General features: G+C 45.9%; 1 protein-coding gene across 1 annotated transcript in view; it reads right to left on the bottom strand.

The window, feature by feature from the left end:
* Window positions 1–11,337: 11,337 nt before the first annotated feature.
* nmi (N-myc (and STAT) interactor) overlaps window positions 11,338–18,750 on the bottom strand; it is a 104,903-nt gene continuing 97,490 nt past the window's right edge. The window contains exons 7-9 of the mRNA XM_079253878.1: window positions 17,345–17,531; window positions 15,783–15,886; window positions 11,338–11,904 (exon numbers count right to left, since the gene is read on the bottom strand). Of these exons, the coding sequence (XP_079110004.1) occupies window positions 11,707–11,904; window positions 15,783–15,886; window positions 17,345–17,531 (489 nt within the window). The 3' untranslated portion in view covers window positions 11,338–11,706. The remainder of the gene's footprint in view (window positions 11,905–15,782; window positions 15,887–17,344; window positions 17,532–18,750) is intronic.

The following is an 18,750-nucleotide window of genomic DNA, read 5'->3' as shown; positions in this document are numbered from 1 at the left end:
AGAGCCATTTTATTTTCCTGATTTATTTTAGGAAGATTGATGCTGCTAAGAAATTGGTTAATATTCTCATCTGTTGGATTTATTTGTGATGAATATAATGCTTTGTAAAATTCTTTGAAAGTATTGTTCATCATGTCAGGATCATGGCTGATATTTCCTTCTGAATCTTTTATAGAGGGAATTGTTGTTTTCTCCTTATTTGCCTTTAGTTGGTTAGCCAGGAACTTTCCAGATTTGTTACCATGTTCAAAATTGTCCAATCGAAGTCATTGCACCATGAATTGTGTTCTTTTATCTATTATTTCATTAAGTTCTAATTTGGCTTTTCTAATACCATTCAGTGTGTGTTCTTCTGGGGAGACATGGTAAGCTTCCTCTAGTGATTTAACTAGAGTTCTAATTCTGATTTTCTCAAAGTTTCCTTCTTTTTCTTATGGGAAGAGAAGGATATTATTTTCCCTCTCATTACTGCTTTTCCTGCTTCCCACAGAACACACGCTGAAGTTTCTGGTCTGTTATTGTTTTCTAGATATGAGGACCATTCTCTTTTAAAGTAACTGATAAACTCAGAATCTGTAAGTAATGATGTATTAAATCTCCAGTTTCTAGTGGCTGGCTTACAGTTTTTACTTCTAAGGGTTAATGATACAGGTGCATGATCACTGATGATTATGGGATGGATCTATATCTCTGATATGTTACTCATGAGTGAAGTGCTGATTAGGAAGTAATCTAGTCTAGAATAGGTATGGTGAACTGAAGAGAAGAAAGTGTATTCTCTCAGTGTCGGGTGATGAGAACGCCATGCATCGCAAAGACCAAAATCCTTCATGTACTGTTTAACCGTTTCAGCTGATTTCCAACCTCGATGCTTCCCTGATGAACTGTATTTGTCTAGAATAACATTTAAGTCCCCTGCTACAGTGATTGTGTTATCTAAGTGATCATAGAGCGAAGTAAAGAGGGAGTGAAAAAGGGAGGAGTCATCAACATTTGGGCCATAAACATTTGCAATAGTTAACTTAACATTTTGAATAGATAATGTAAATATTAAAAATCTGCCTTCTGGATCTGTGATTGTTTGATCAATGTCAAATTTTAACCTTTTATTAATAAGAGTGGCTACTCCTCTTTGTCTGGAATTATAGCAAGCTGAGTAAACATGTGGAAACGTTGAAAGATTTATTGTTGAATTAGATAAATGAGTCTCCTGCAGGAGAACGATGTCTGCCTTCATTTCACGCATCCGATTAAGAATTTTTAACCTCTTCTCTCTTGTACCAGCTCCACGCACATTCCAAGTGACAAACCTCAGTGTATCCATAAACCAGCAGAGATGGAGGTTATGTGCATATTACCACAGCGTGTGTCTGTGTGTAACCCGCTGCTTGTGCGCCTGTCAGCTGTGTGCGGTACCTGGATCTGCGCGTTAAGTGTCTCTATGTGTGCTTTCCTCATACTGAACTGTGAGTGTATGTGTGAATCATGCATAACGTTGTGTCCGATGTTTAATCTTGTGCGTGTGCCATGAAACATATAAATAGAGAAGTAGGTGACATTACTGATAAAAGTGAAAGGGTTCAAACAAAGAAAAGTGAAAAGAGAAAAAAGTGACCGTGCCAAATGAAGAAAATAATGTAAAAGAAACATCCGTGACGAGAACGGTGTAGCAGAGACGGGTGGAGAAAATACTGATAATTATTTTGAAACCACAGTATTACAAATATGGCATAACTTATTTAAGATTTAAGATTATTAAGGAACATACCAACAAGTCAGTAGAGCCACGGAGTGATGTTTGGGTCGCGGTACAACTGTCCATTGATAAATAATTTATCCACGGCGATGACAGCGCGAGCTCCTTTGGCGATGGATTTCCTCCTGATAGGGAACAGGACTCTCCGCCGAACCAGGATCTCTCTTGGAAACTGGTCATTAACTGCATAATGGAGGCCCTGAAGTTCATGACCCTGACTCTTCACCTGCTCCTTTTGTTTGTAGTTGTTTGTAACAAACTTGGCTACGATGGGCCGTGGCCGGCCGGCTCCGGGTTTCCTTCCGCCCAGACGGTGAACTCGGTGAAAGGCGATGTTCCCCACCGTTTCTTCCGGGAGCTTTAGATGAGTCTGGATGAAGTTTTTAACTGTGTTCTCGGGGTCTTCATCTGCTTGTTCTGGAATCCCTGCAAACAGCAAGTTGTCCCTCATGCTTCTGGCTTGCAGATCCAGCACCGCTTCCTTCATCTTCTTGTTCTCCTCGGAGACTCTGGTCAATCCCTCGGTGAGGGATTTAACAGACTCTCTGAGGACCGCGTTTTCTGTGGCCAGTGTTTCCACTTGCTTCTGGCTGAATTCCAGTGATTCCCGCAAGGCCTGAAACTCTTTGTGGAGAATCTTCACCAGGCTCAGGCGCGCATCGAAACTACTGAGCTTTTTATCGATAGAAATAAGAACATCAGTTGTGTCGGTTTTTCCTGATTTCTGAGGGGCGGGGCTGCATGGTGGCATGGTGGTTAGCACTGTGGCCTCACAGCAAGAAGGTTCAATCCTTGGCTGGGGAGGGGTTTGGTCAGTGGCCTTTCTGTGTGGAGTTTGTGTAATGAGTTACCCTGAGGATCCTTAATACAGCCACACACAGGGAGTTCTGGACAAATGACCAGTTTATTGGTGAAGGAGTATGAACAGAAGATCAGTCCAGGGGAGTGGTCTGCAGAAGAAACCAGGCAACAGCTGGGAGGTAAACAGGATGGCAAAATACTCATCCAGGCAAAGACAAGGCTCAGAGATCCAAAGACAGGCAGGGTCGGTAACCAGAAGATCCGAAAGGTAGCGGTATCCGTCGAGGGCAAGGCAAGGTGGGTAATCCAGGGGCATGAAGCAGAGGGTCGGCAACTGAGGAACAATCCGTAGAACGCTGGAACAAAACTAGACATAGGTCTGATTATTATCTGGCAGAAAAGGAGGGATTGGAGGGAGCTTAAGTAGGCAGTGAGAGAAAAGGAAACCAGGTGAACTGAATGAGGTAGCAGAGGCAATTAGGAAGCCAGCAGGTGGATCGAGTAATCAATGATGAGCGCCAGGAGATCAGGGTGGCAAAAACATGACAGTACCCCCCCCTCAAGGTCCGGCACCAGACGGACCACCAGGCATGTCAGGATGGCGGAGATGAAAATCCCGAACAAGGGACCCATCCAAAACAAAACGAGCAGGAACCCAAGAGCGCTCCTCCGGCCCATAACCCTCCCAGTCAACCAGGTACTGCAACCCACGGCCCCGCCGCCGGGAGCGGAGTAGACAACGAACAGTGTAGGCAGGCCCCCCATCAATGAACCGGGCGGGAGGAGGGGGCCCGGAGGGGGGTGCAAACTGGGAAGAGAACACAGGTTTGATACGGGAGACATGGAAAGTGGGGCAAACCCGCAGGGTCCTAGGCAGTCGAAGACGTACAGCCATGGGGTTAACCACCCTGGTTATAGGGAAAGGGCCAATGAAGCGAGGGGCCAACTTGCGATTCTCAACCCAAAGGGGAAGGTCCTTGGTTGACAACCACACCTCCTGCCCCACTTGATACTCCGGTGCAGCAATCCGCCGACGATTAGCAGCCCGAGAATACACTGCAGACGTCTTCAACAGGGCACAATGAGCCCTCCGCCATACACGCTGACATCTCAGTGCTGCTGAGTGAGCCGAGGGGACTGTGATGGCAATCTCCTGTAGATCAAAGAGTGGCGGCTGGTATCCATAAACAGTGTAGAACGGAGAGAGCCCTGTGGAGCTGGAGGGGAGCGAGTTAAGGGAATATTCCACCCAAGGAATGTTCTGCGACCACATTGAGGGATCCCGTTCACACAACATACGTAGCTTAGTCTTCACCTCCTGGTTGACCCGCTCCGTCTGTCCATCTGTCTGTGGATGATACCCAGAGGAGAGACTCACTTGGATCCCAAGAAGGTTGCAAAACTCCTTCCAAAATCGAGAAACAAATTGGGGACCTCTGTCAGAGACGATGTCATCCGGAAGTCCATGTAAACGAAATACCTCCCTGGCAAGGATCTCCCCTAATTCCTTAGAGGACGGCAACTTGGCAAGAGGAACCAAATGAGTCATTTTGGAGAAACGGTCAACTATGGTAAGTAGTACTGAATGATTCTTGGAGTTGGGCAGACCTGTGATGAAATCCATTGACAAATGAGACCAAGGACGACGTGGAATTGGGAGCGGCCGCAGAAAACCAGCTGGCGGTCGATGAGAAGACTTAGCTTGGGAACAGACACGGCAAGCAGCGATGAATTCCTTGACATCCTGGACCAAGGTCTCCCACCAGAAGCGACTCTGTACTACTGACAGAGTCTTGGTCACACCTGGGTGACAAAATAAACGAGAACTGTGACAACATGACAGTACCTCTGGGACAAGGTGCACTGGAACAAAGAGGCAACCCTGGGGACAGTTCTCAGGAATCTGGTGTTGTTGTTGGGCCTCCCTTATCTTTCTCTCCAAACTGAGTCTGACGACCCCCAGAATGGGGAAGGATGTAGTCATTCTGACCATCGGACTGTCCCTCCTCCGGAACCTCGTGAAGCCTTGAGAGAGAATCCGGCTTGGTGTTCTTAGTTCCTGGTCTGTAGGATAGGGAGAAGTTGAATCTGCTGAAGAACAGGGACCATCTAGCCTGTCTGGGATTGAGTCTCTTAGCAGATTGTAGGTACTCAAGGTTCTTATGATCCGTCCACACAATGAATGGGTGCTTAGCCCCCTCCAGCCAGTGCCTCGACTCCTCGAGAGCCAGTTTAACGGCCAGGAGCTCGCGATCTCCCACATCATAATTCCTCTCGGTTGTGGAGAGACCTCTTGAAAAGAAGGCACATGGATGAGTCTTGCCATCAGAAAACCTTTGACTTAGAATAGCACCCACTCCTGAGTCAGAGGCATCCACTTCAACAATAAACTGCCGATCAGAATCCGGTGCATGGAGGACAGGTGCCGAGGTGAACAAGTCCTTTAAGCGAGAGAAGGCACGGTCCGCCGCTGTGTTCCAAATAAACCTGTTCTTAGATGAAGTAAGAGCATGCAAAGGTGAGGCGATGGAACTGTAATTTCTTATGAACCTGCGATAGAAATTGGCAAAGCCTAGGAATCTCTGAAGTTGCTTACGAGACTGGGGAACCGGCCATTCCTTCACCGCTGAAACTTTGCTGAGATCCATGGACATTCTGTTGGGCGAGATGACATAGCCCAGAAACGATATAGAACTTCGGTGGAACTCACACTTCTCTGCTTTTACAAAAAGGTTATTCTGTAAAAGACGGAGAAGGACAGTGCGGACATGGCTCTGGTGCGTGGGGAGGCCCTTGGAAAAAATCAAAATGTCATCAAGATAAACAAAAACATATAGTCCAACCATATCTCTGAGATCATCATTAATTAGGGACTGAAAAACTGCAGGAGCATTAGTTAGGCCAAAAGGCATGACAAGGTACTCGTAGTGCCCTGTGGGTGTATTGAATGCAGTCTTCCACTCATCTCCCTCTTTGACGCGGATGAGGTGATAGGCATTTCTGAGATCCAGCTTGGTGAAGATGGTGGCACCTTGAATGAGATCAAAAGCAGTGTTCATAAGGGGAAGAGGATAACGGTTCTTTATAGTTATGTCATTTAGTCCTCTGTAATCAATGCATGGTCTTAGAGTTCCATCCTTCTTTCCTACAAAAAAAACCCCTGCAGCAGCAGGAGATGAAGAGGGGCGTATTATTCCAGTCTTAAGTGCCCCTTCAATGTACTCCTTCATGGCATGAGTCTCAGGTCCTGACAAGGAGTATAAACGGCCCTTGGGAGGGAAGGTACCGGGTAAAAGATCAATGGAGCAGTCATAGGGACGATGTGGAGGAAGAGAAGTTGCCAAGTGCTTGTTGAGTACCTGCTTGAGATCGTGATACTCAGGAGGAACCTTAGAAAGATCTGGGTAGGTCTCCTGACAAACTGGTTCAGCGGAGGGTGAATTAGCCGTTAGAAGACGTGGAATAACAAGAGGATGACCAGCTCAGGACCTCACTTGTCCTCCAATCAATGTGCGGATTGTGGTGAAGCAGCCAAGAAGCACCAAGAATAATGGGTAGCTCAGGGGAATGGATGACAAGGAAGGATACCATCTCCTGGTGATTTCCTCCAACAATGAACTTGAGAGGCGCAGTCTCTTCCGTGATCTGGTGCAACACATGACCATCAAGTGCAAATACTTTCTGCTTCTTAGAGGTGGGTAGTAATGGAATGTTAAGAGATCTTGCCAAGCCCGCATCAATGAATTCCGTATCAGCCCCAGAATCGATACATGCCATAACCTGCTTAGGAAGACCATTTATGAGGAGTTGTGCCTGTAATGAGACTAAAGAGGATTTCACCAACTTCTGACTCAGTAGGAACCTCCTCTCTCCTACTGAGTCCGGTCTTTTAATGGACACCGGTGAACCAGGTGCCCGCTCTCTCCGCAATAGAAGCACAATCCCTCCTTTGAACGTCGTGCCCTCTCTTGTGGTGTCAGGCGGGTCCGTCCAATCTGCATGGGAACCACAGGGTCCCCTACTGGAGCTGGAAATACAGGAGATTGTGCCAGGGGATTACATTGTGACACAGGCCTTGATGTAGTGCGAAGGCTGTTAGAGGTTCGGCTCCTCTCCACTCTGCGTTCGTGAAGCTTCTGATCGATCCTGGAGGAGAGCATCTCCAGCTGGTTCAGACATCTCGGAGCTTCCCGGGTACCAGTGGTACGTTTAGGGCTAAATCTGGGTGGGTGAGGGTTGGCAGTGTCATGGTCTGCCTCAGTTTTCCAGTTCTGATGATGATGTGGTGACCTCATCACCAGCAGCATCATCACCTCTGCTCCTTCAGCCTTTTGTCACCATTACTGAATGGACGTTCATCAGAGTAATATCTAAAAAATTTGAACATACCGTGACATTAGAAAAGACTTCTAGAGAAAAATGAAGGCCTTCATGAATACACAGAATAGGGAAAACTTATCAAGTAAAGATGAAGACATTTCAGACAAAGCCAATAAAAACATGAACTAGAAAATGAAGACACGTTGCTGTGATGAACCTGGGAATATTCAGTGTTTACAAACTGTATTATGTGGTTGAGATGCAGCAGCTGACTTCTCCTGTCCATCCTCCAGAAATCTCACCAGGACTTTCCTCTCTTTCAGATCTCCTCAGATTATCTCCATTATTTACAAAATATTTACAAAATGTCACTGTGATTACTAAGGATCAGGTCTGTATGAAAACAGGAACTATGGCAAAAAGATGAAAGTTAGCAAGAAACATGGAAGGATGAAGAAAAAAGAAGAAATTCGAACAAAAACACAGAAAACATACCCTAAAAACGATCAAATCTGTACTAATCAAATTATTTATGATTACAAAATATTATTTACAGGAGGTATCTGGACAGAAACACCGCAAAGAACTCGCTAACATCCGCTAAATCACCGCTATGATGCTACAGATGTTAGCTCAGTCTCTGCTGCTGCTTCCCGCGGCTGCTCACTTTACCCCCCTCTCGTGCGTACCCCTGTGAAAACCACAACATGTGACATTAGACCTCTTCAAATTTGACCTTTTTCATCAAACATATGCAAACTGATATTTTTCCCATTCTCCAAGGTCTAACTTAAATAAATATACCAGTTATTTTGATCTTGGACCTTGGCTATGCCTGCCTCAAGAGCCATGTAGTTTTATTGTTGACCATTTTCAAAAACAATGCAAAATCTGGGATATTATGTCCTTGTTTTCATTGTAGCTTCCCAGAGGTTGAGGCTATAGCATTGAAAGTTGTACCAAATGAAAGCAAATAAAATGTTCTTGCATATAGATGTTAACACATTAATACCTGTGTAAATTTGAACTAATTTTAATGCACAAACAATGTCAAACATTTATATTTTTTATATGCTGGGACAATAATACCGGATTAATTCATTATCACGGTTGTAAAGTCAAACAGAAATAGGTAGGCATCTGTTCTGCTTTGAAGGTAACTAATGTTATAAAAAAATAAACCCAATCTGGTTTAGCAAGTATGTTTTAGATTCTGTTTTCAAAGAGCCAGACAAGTTTTCTTTAGTAAGTAACTCAGTCTCCATAACTTCACATGTAACTTTACATACTAACACTCTTTCATAGGTGGACTGTCTTACATGGTAGGCTGTGCTGCATTGCATGCACCAATCAGTCTGAGAAAGGGATTCATTCCAATGTATGGTTCATTAAGTTTATACATTCATACATTTAAATAAATGTATAATATATCTTACAGTCACATGTACATGATTCCAATGAAAATGTAAAATGAGCATGAAATTAAACAATTGACCCACTCGCACCCAAACCGCACATTTTGAGGGAGAGCAATTTATAAGAACAAAGACAGGCTAAGTCCAACTGAAGGTCGATGCTATTCCGACCCTTTTTGTCCATGGACAAGAACCAGAGAGGAGGAAGTGTCCTGCAGTGAGAAGTACAGAATTCATCATTGGAACACTGTGGGGGTACGAAGAGTCACACGTCATCGCTCACGGCGGCAGAGATTTCACCTTCGATACAGCATTTCGACCAAGTCCGTCTCATTTGAAGGAAACAGGCTTTGGTGTTTCCGTTTCAAACGTCCCCTCTCTACTAAATACTAGTGCAGCGCTTCCTTTGGTGGGAATGGGGATATATTATTCTAATAGTTTGACCAAAGTGCAGCATGAACATGATTTCAGTCCGCATAGAAACACCCCCTACAACTGAGCCAAGTCCTCAATGGGACAGTCGAGCGGACTATCCTATTGTGAATTGTAAGAGAAATTATTATGGGTTTTGTTTTTATTAAGTATTAGACATATATGCATTGATTTGTTGTGATCTTGTTGTATTTTGCAGTCCATGTAGATAAAATATAAACATTGTATTCATTTGAGAACTGCTTTCTTTAATCATATTATTCTTGACTGGAATGTGCTGACAATGTCTAAGACGCGTTTCCTGTAGTGCATCTGTTTCTTCCCAGTTGCCTGCTTGACCAGTTGCTTAAAGTTAAAGGTTAGAGGTTAAAGGTCAGCAGTTAAAGGTTAGAAGTTAGAGGTTAAAGGTCAGAGGTTAAAGGTTAGAAGTTAGAGGTTAAAGGTTAGAAGTTAGAGGTTAAAGGTCAGAGGTTAATGGTTAGAAGTTAAAGGTTAGAAGTTAGAGGTTAAAGGTCAGAGGTTAATGGTTAGAAGTTAGAGGTTAAAGGTCAGAGGTTAAAGGTTAGAAGTTAGAGGTTAAAGGTCAGAGGTTAAAGGTTAGAAGTTAGAGGTTAAAGGTCAGAGGTTAAAGGTTAGAAGTTAGAGGTTAAAGGTTAGAAGTTAGAGGTTAAAGGTCAGAGGTTAATGGTTAGAAGTTAGAGGTTAAAGGTCAGAGGTTAAAGGTTAGAAGTTAGAGGTTAAAGGTCAGAGGTTAAAGGTTAGAAGTTAGAGGTTAAAGGTCAGAGGTTAAAGGTTAGAAGTTAGAGGTTAAAGGTCAGAGGTTAAAGGTTAGAAGTTAGAGGTTAAAGGTTAGAAGTTAGAGGTTAAAGGTTAGAAGTTAGAGGTTAAAGGTCAGAGGTTAAAGGTTAGACGTTAGAGGTTAAAGGTCAGAGGTTAAAGGTTAGAAGTTTGAGGTTAAAGGTCAGAGGTTAAAGGGTAGAAGTTAGAGGTTAAAGGTTAGAAGTTAGAGGTTAAAGGTCAGAGGTTAATGGTTAGAAGTTAGAAGTTAAAGGTTAGAAGTTAGAGGTTAAAGGTCAGAGGTTAATGGTTAGAAGTTAGAGGTTAAAGGTCAGAGGTTAAAGGTTAGAAGTTAGAGGTTAAAGGTCAGAGGTTAAAGGTTAGAAGTTAGAGGTTAAAGGTCAGAGGTTAAAGGTTAGAAGTTAGAGGTTAAAGGTCAGAGGTTAAAGGTTAGAAGTTAGAGGTTAAAGGTCAGAGGTTAAAGGTTAGAAGTTAGAGGTTAAAGGTCAGAGGTTAAAGGTTAGAAGTTAGAGGTTAAAGGTTAGAAGTTAGAGGTTAAAGGTCAGAGGTTAATGGTTAGAAGTTAGAGGTTAAAGGTCAGAGGTTAAAGGTTAGAAGTTAGAGGTTAAAGGTCAGAGGTTAAAGGTTAGTAGTTAGAGGTTAAAGGTCAGAGGTTAAAGGTTAGAAGTTAGAGGTTAAAGGTTAGAAGTTAGAGGTTAAAGGTTAGAAGTTAGAGGTTAAAGGTCAGAGGTTGAAGGTTAGAGGTTAGAGGTTAAAGGTTAGAAGTTAGAGGTTAAAGGTCAGAGGTTAATGGTTAGAAGTTAGAGGTTAAAGGTCAGAGGTTAAAGGTTAGAAGTTAGAGGTTAAAGGTCAGAGGTTAATGGTTAGAAGTTAGAGGTTAAAGGTCAGAGGTTAAAGGTTAGAAGTTAGAGGTTAAAGGTCAGAGGTTAAAGGTTAGAAGTTAAAGGTTATGGAGTGGGTGATTGTTGCCTAGTGAGCTCAGTTTAGTTCTGAACAAGAGAGAATGAACGTCTTCTGTGATCTGCCCAGCTACGAAGGAGGAGTTTTAGAAAACTATAGAAACTGGTGATTTTTTCCAGAAATCTCTCTGCATGTACTGATATACATGTATCACCTGTGTGAATAAAAACCAACAAAGACCGTTTCCGACTCGACATCATTTCACATCCACAAAGATTTTTCCAGCACAGAACACACTAAAGTCCTTGTACAGCTCCATCGTCTGTTCTGCTGTAGAGAAAGTACCAGCTCTCGTCTTTTCCATCATCCACTCGGGCTTCCACAGCGTTCCTCTGCAACTCAGATATTTCCAGGCTTTGGAAGTCTTGCTGGAATCAGCAACTGAAGCGTTAGTGGTACGACTTAATGTGGAGATGGTGTTAGTTCAAGCGAGACTTTCCCAGTACAGCCTGGCTTTCTTTCACTACGTTGGTGGAACACCCCTCAGGACCAGTAGGAGTTCGCCTGGTTCATCCTCCACGAGAAGCTTCGTCTGCAGCGGGGAGGGATCACTGAGGGCAACCAGGTCTGTTTTTATGTGCAATGAACCCCATTATTTCATACATAATGAGAGACTTTGTCCATGGCAGAGCGGGTTGTGCACGTTGCTGCGTCTGTGTTTAAATACCACATGTTGTAAACATGTTCATACTTTCTCACCACCTCCATCAGCTTTTTTATCAAAACATTTTGTCTTAAGCAGAGTATTGCAGATACTTCTTGTCACATGAAGCCAAATTGTTGTTGGACTGTCCAGAAAAAAAGCCCAGTTACACACAGTTTAGGAAGTTCTCCCTCCTTCATTTATTATGCTTCGTGATACAGAAAACTGATTTTTACAACCACCATGTTTAACCCAACTACAGCCCGATAGCCACACTGATATTACGGTAATATTGCTTTAAGGAAACTCAGACTTTTATAAAGACACTTGTCCATTTATCAATGTTGAGAAACATGCACTCAATTACCATCAAGAAACTTTCAATCTAATTTCTATGTTCTGATCATGATAAGAATGAAATATATAACAAATGTAGCTATAAGAGGTATAACATGAAATATATAGCAGGTAAACACGCTTGTTTCAGAGCCCCTTCAGTTACATTTCAAACGTGATTTTCTAACAATCAGAGGAAGGTTAAATGAGGATCCTGATTCTTTCTGAACACACGCTGGTTGGACTTAGTTGTCCACCTGGTCCTCGCAGAAGAAAGCCTGCAAAGCCTTCCCTTCAGAGATGTACCTGATGTTCTCAATCTCACCACCACCGTTACTTGGCTTCTGAAAATGAATTTCAAGGTGATCCTGCAGGTCTTCCTCATCCTCCACATCCTCAACATCATCAATAAGGACAGTTCGCTTTGTGGAGCAACTAAATGTCTGAAAATGAGAGCAAACATTATTCAGTCAAGTAAAGAGAATGTCCTCCTCAAATTCTCAGGTATGAACATTTATAAAGGCCAGTAGCCCTCAAGGACCGGACTGCCTCAACCCTTGATCAAAGAAAGCACATTCAGCTTGTTTAAGTCATAATTAACCGTCAGTTTGTGGAAACAAATGTTGTCTGGAGCATGTCATGGAGTTCCACAGGGTTCTGCACTTGGACTGATATTTGTCACATTGTATTAATATTAAACAGTGGCATGGTATGAACTTCCATTACTATGCAGATGATACCCCGATATACTTGATCAAACCAGTTAGTTGGATAATAAAGATGTCTTTATGCCCCTGGTAGGGTCACCCATAGCAAACATGTCAAGGGGAGGGACCAGACCAAGTGCGGCTTAGAGATCCCTATGATAATGACAACCATTGGGAAGGATGTACCCTTGCCATGACGCGGGTCACCAGAGCCCCCTCTGGAGCCAGGCCTGGAGGCGGGGTACGAGAGCGAGCGTCTGGTGGCTGAGCCTTCGCCCATGGGGCCCGGTCGGGCTCAGCCCGAAAGGGTTACATGGGCCCCACCTCCCGTGGGCTCACCATCTGTGGGAGGAGCCGTAGGGGTCGGGTGCAATGTGAGCTGGGCGGCAGCAAGGGGCGGGGACCCTGGCGGTCCGATCCCCGGCTGCAGAAGCTGGCTCTAGGGACGTGGAACGTCACCTCTCTGGTGGGGAAGGAGCCTGAGCTTGTGCGCGAGGTTGAGCGGTTCCGGCTAGATATAGTTGGACTCACCTCGACGCATGGCTTGGGCTCTGGAACCAGAACCCTCGAGAGGGGCTGGACCTTCTTCCACTCTGGAGTTGCTCATGGTGAGAGGCGCCGAGCAGGTGTGGGCATTTTCTTGTTCTGTAGGGGAACTTCAATGCTCACATAAGCAAATACAGTGAGACTTGGAGGAGACTGATTGGGAGGCATGGTCCCCCCCCCCCCCCCAAACCCACATGGTGTTTTTTTTGTTGGACTTCTGAACAGATTGTATAGATTTCTGTATAGATTGCCCATACAAACACCATATTTGAACATAAAAGTGTTTATGTGTACACCTGGCATGTGGACTCTCTGGGCCACAGTTTGATGATGGTCTTTGTAGTCGTATCGTCGGACCTGCGGCCACATGCCTTGGACACTCGGGTGAAGAGGGGGGCGGAGCTTCAACTGATCACCACCTGGTGGTGAGTTGGCTCAGATGGTGGGGGAGGAAGCCGGTCAGATCTGGCAGACCCAAACGTGTTGTGAGGGTCTGCTGGGAACGTCTGGCAGAGTCCCCCGTCAGAGCGAGCTTCAACTCCCACCTTCAGCAGAGCTTCAACCATGTCCCGAGTGAGGCGGGGGACATTGAGTCCGAATGGGCTGTGTTCCGTGCCTCTATTGCTGAGGCGTAAGGTCGCTGACCTTACAGCCACAGCTGTAAGGTCAGCGACCTTACAGCTGTGGCTGTAAGGTCGTTGGTGCCTGTCGTGGCGGTAATCCCAGGACTCGTTGGTGGACACCAGCAGTGAGGGATGCCGTCAAGCTGAAGAAGGAGTCCTATCGGGCCTTCTTGGCCTGTGGGACTCTGGAGGCAGCTGATGGGTACCGGCGGGCTAAGCGGCATGCGGCTTCGGCTGTTGCCGAGGCAAAAACTTGGGCATGGGAGGAGTTCGGCGAGGTCATGGAGAAAGACTTCCGGACGGCTTCGAGGTGATTCTGGTCCACCATCCGGCGGCTCAGGAGGGGGAAGCAGTGCTCCATCAATACTGTGTACAGTGGAGGTGGGGAGCTGCTGACCTCAACTCGGGACGTTGTGGGTCGGTGGAAGGAATACTTCGAAGACCTCCTCAATCCTACCAACACGTCTTCCCATGAGGGAGCAGAGCTGGTGGACTCAGGGGTGGACTCTCCTATCTCTGGGGCTGAAGTCGCTGAGGTGGTCAAAAAGCTCTTTGGCAGCAAGGCCCCGGGGGTGGATGAGATCCGCCCGGAGTTCCTTAAGGCTCTGGATGCTGTGGGGCTGTCCTGGCTGACACGCCTCTGCAGCATCGCGTGGACATCGGGGGCAGTACCGCTGGATTGGCAGACTGGGGTGGTGGAGGGTGTGTTCCAGTTACAGGGGAATCACACTCCTCAGCCTCCCTGGTAAGGTCTATTCAGGGGTCCTGGAGAGGAGGGTCCACCGGATAGTCGAATCCCGGATTGAGGAGGAGCAGTGTGGTTTTCGTCCTGGTCGCGGAACAGTGGACCAGCTCTATACCCTCTTTGGGGTCCTGGAGGGGGCATGGGAGTTTGCCCAACCAGTCTACATGTGTTTTGTGGACCTGGAGAAGGCATTCGACCGTGTCCCCCGGGGGCTCCTGTGGGGGGTACTCCGGGAGTATGGGGTACCGGACCCCCTTGTACGAGCTGTCCGGTCCCTGTACGACAGGTGTCAGAGCTTGGTCCGCATTGCCGGTAGTAAGTCGGATTCGTTTCCGGTGAGGGTTGGACTCCGCCAAGGCTGCCCTTTATCACCGATTCTGTTCATAACTTATATGAACAGAATTTCTAGGTGCAGCCGAGGTGTTGAGGGGATCCAACTTGGTGGCCTCAGGATTGGGTCTCTGCTTATTGCAGATGACGTGGTCCTGTTGGCTTCGTCTGGTCGTGATCTCCAGCTCTCGCTTGAGCGATTCGCGGCCGAGTGTGAAGCGGCTGGGATGAGAATCAGCACCTCCAAATCTGAGACCATGGTCCTCAGCCGGAATAGGGTGGATTGCCCTCTCCGGGTCGGGGGTCAGGTCCTGCCTCAGGTGGAGGAGTTTAAATATCTCGGGGTCTTGTTCACGAGTGAGGGAAGGATGGAGCGTGAGATGGACAGACGGATCGGTGCGGCGTCTGCAGTAATGCGGACTCTGCGCCGGTCTGTCATGGTGAAGAAGGAGCTGAGCCAGAAGGCGAAGCTCTCCATTTACCAGTCGATCTACGTTCCTACCCTCACCTATGGTCATGAGCTGTGGGTCGTGACCGAAAGAAGGAGATCTCGTATACAGGCGGCTGAAATGAGTTTCCTCCGCAGGGTGGCCGGGTTCTCCCTTAGAGATAGGGTGAGGAGCTCGGTCATCCGGGAGGGGCTCAGAGTAGAGCCGCTGCTCCTTCGCATCGAGAGGAACCAGTTGAGGTGGCTCAGGCATCTGGTCAGGATGCCTCCTGGACCTCCCTGGTGAGGTGTTCCAGGCACGTCCCTCTGGGAGGAGACCCCGGGGAAGACCCAGGACACGCTGGAGGGATTATATGTCTCGGCTGGCCTGGGAACGCCTCGGGATCCCCCCCGCAGAGTTGGCAAATGTGGCTGGGGAGAGGGAAGTCTGGGCCTCCCTGCTTAGGCTGCTGCCCCTGCGACCCGACCCCGGATGGATGGATGAAAATAGATAGATGGATGGATGGACTAATCTTAATTATACTGAATTTCATTGAACTGATGAAATGAATTAAATGCAAACCGGTACTATAAAGTGCCAAAAATTGAATTATTGAAAGATCATTTTAATAAAAATATACCAGCAGTTAGACACGATTTATGAGATGTTTTAATGCTCATGACGTGATGTTATCTGTCATGTATTGTTCAAATGTTAGTTAATAAATATAAGATCAATGTTTTACCTTTCGGTCCCGCAAGAAGCAGATCTTTATCGCTTTATTTTCTTTTTTAAAATTTTTTTTTTTTAAACACAAATGTAAATTTATCTCACCACACATGAAGATAAATTATTTTACTCACACAAACTGCTTTAATTATCTAAAAATCTTTTAGAACAGATGTGCAGTCACTAATGGGATCTTTAAATGATGCAACTTACCTGAAACTTGTTCAACTGGTATCTGTACGCAGGACCAACTTTCACTTTAACATCAGAGTCCAGATGGATCTTGTACTTTCCTCTCATGGCCAGCTGCTCAGCAACTACACACACACACACACACACACACACACACACACACACACACACACACACACACACACGTGACATGATGATGACACGTTACACGCGTCTTTCACAATATGTGGCTAGGCATCAAACCACGAGGGTTGCCACCTGTCAAAAAAATCAGGGACGCACACCACAGCCCCGAGGGGGGGGGGCTGTGATTACATGGATCTCTACTAACATGAGGAAAGTACTTTATATAATAAAGAGCCATATGTACAATATTTAGCTACTGTGTAATTAATTAACCTTTAAGACGATTTCGGTGTATAGAGTGTGTAACATAGAACTTTACAAATAATTACACCTGTGTCTCTTCACTTGCATGTGATAAAAGGGGGGGTGGGATGACACAATCATATCATCTACACCATGGTCACTGATAGATGGACAAGTTAACTTACTGTCTTATCATTCTGTTACAGGTGTTGCTATAGCAACACGTTAATCAGCTGGTTCAGATCAGCTGATTTTTGACAGGTGAATGAGAGAAACGTTACTTAACAGCTGTTTGACATAGAAACTATAGAAGCCAACATAAAGTAGTTCCTATAACCTACTTCAGTATATTTAGTGAGTTTTGTAGTTAAAAACAGAAAAGAAAAAAAGGAACGGAAATAAACATTTGTTATGAAATGTTTCCAGTGTGGGACCATGCTGATGACGATGCCTAGACTCCGCGTCGTGCCGTGAAACGCAGCTGTTTAATCCTACATATTGGACTGTTTCTGTTTGACTTGAAGTCATGTTATAACAGTTTAACAACACTCATAAAAAGGCTCATTTATGAATTGGTCACTTACTACAGATTCCTTAAAAGCTGACATAAAAACATAAAGCTCTAAACATTTTAATGCAGGAAATGCAAATAAAAATAAACGTTTCCCTCTAGCTAGGCTATATATATATATTTTTTGTGTGTATTTATTAACTTTTCATCCATTGAAAATACATTTTTAATGGCTCTATATGGGATTTATATTGGTTAATATAATTATATGCCAACGGTATATAATAAATGATCCTACACAAGCTGTGTTAGCATCACCGCTAGCTGCTGTAAAAACAGGCTGTGTTTGAAGCAGATTGTCCCTGAAGGCATCCTCCTGTGCTGATGAGCTGATGGTTTCCACCTGAGCCTCCCTCTATTTAAGCAGCCCAGGACTGTAGGTTGCCAGATCGTCAGATGAACTCAGTTTCCAGCCTACATGAACGTTCTAGATCCCGCAGCATTCCTGCCCTGTTCCTCCTTCTCCCGAGAACCGGCGTTTTTCCCTTTTCTCTTCCCCTCGTTAGTCAACCCGGTGTATGGACCCTGGACTGGTTTTGGATTTGGATACTGGACAAACCCTTAACCCTGATGGAGCGACGGATGTGTGAAAAGTTCCTGCTGGTCGGCCTTGTGGAAGTTAAACCAGAAGTGTGAGTTTTACCTCCAGGGTGTAGAAAGCTGATGCGTGCTGTCCCTGATGTCTTGTCATAGTCCACCTTCTCCACCTCCCCTCCTCCCATGCTGGGCTTGGAAAAGCTGACCTCCAGTCGGTCCTTCAGTCGGTCCTCTGGCAGGGAAGGAGGGATGTTGAACACGTCCAGATCCTTTCTGGAAACATCAATGTTGATCTACAACAACGAAACAGAAGAGGATCAGAAGGGGGGAGCTGCTGGTAGGCACAAGGAAGATTTAGATTGTGTTTTTTTAGATTTAATTATCAGATTATACAGTCAAAGCCAGGTATATGAGAAATAATTTTGCTCTAAGTTCCCAGAAGAAAAGCCAAGTATAAAACTCAGAGGAAAGGCAGGTCGACCTTCCGGGTAGTGTGAAGGAATCAGCCATGATGCGCCTCCACCAGCTCTCAGATGAAACCAGAACATGCTGGAGCTACTCAGGCTTCAGACCTTCTCCACATTATCTACACCGTTCATTTCATCTTGCCGTTGCCAGGTTACGACGACAAGCTCATCATCCAAGGCCACCGCTCCGGCAACATTCCTGCTGCTGCTCCATCTGAGGTGACAGGATGTTGGATTTACTGTCCGAGCCATGGAACTGGGAGCAGGTGGTCCCAGACCCAACACCGTCGTTAGCGGTCATGAACTTAACGTCAGATTACAGCAGGGGGGTCCAAGGTCGGTCCAAGAGGGCCACAGTCCTGCAGGTTTTCCAGGTATCTCTGCTCCAACACACCTGGCCCCATTTAATGGATCCAACAGCCACAACGACGGATTAGTTTGAGTCAGGTGTGTTGGAGCAGGGATACATGGAAAACCTGCAGGATTGTGGCCCTGGAGGAGCGGAGCTGGACCCCCCTGGAGACCACAGGATCTCCACATGGACAGTGGGGTGTGTTCCCAGTACAACAGGGAACATAAGATGTTTTATGTGGCAGAGAAGACCTAACACGTGACGGTTCTGTCCCACAGCTGATCTCTAGTCCTCCGAGCCCGCTAAACGCCTTCGAAACAATGAAGAAGAAGGAAACACCCAGCAGGTCATAGGAGGTCGGGGATGCTCGTTCACACAAAACCCCTGAACTACAAGGTTCAGGAGTCCGAGACGCCATGAACAGGACTTTTTACTGGGTCCGCTCCCTCCCCATCAGCGGGGATGACCCAGGAGAGGTGAGGACGAGTCGCGAGGCGAGAGCGTGGGGGTGGCACAGAGCTTTCACGAAGGAATGGATCGTACAAATAAGTAAATGACGGCAGAAATTTCTCTCCGGTTGGAACATTTTCATCTGCAAAGCGAGCGAACTGAGCGGGTCATCCACTGAAACCCCTCCCACCCGCCTGCCGCAGGGTCACCTGGGCAGCAAATGGAGCAGACCGCTGCCTGCTT

This window comes from Telmatherina bonti, assembly GCF_933228915.1.
Source record: "Telmatherina bonti genome assembly, chromosome: 15".
NCBI lineage: Eukaryota > Metazoa > Chordata > Actinopteri > Atheriniformes > Telmatherinidae > Telmatherina > Telmatherina bonti.
The sequence above is the reverse complement of the archived record's forward strand: the minus strand, read 5'-3'. Positions and strand labels throughout refer to the sequence as shown.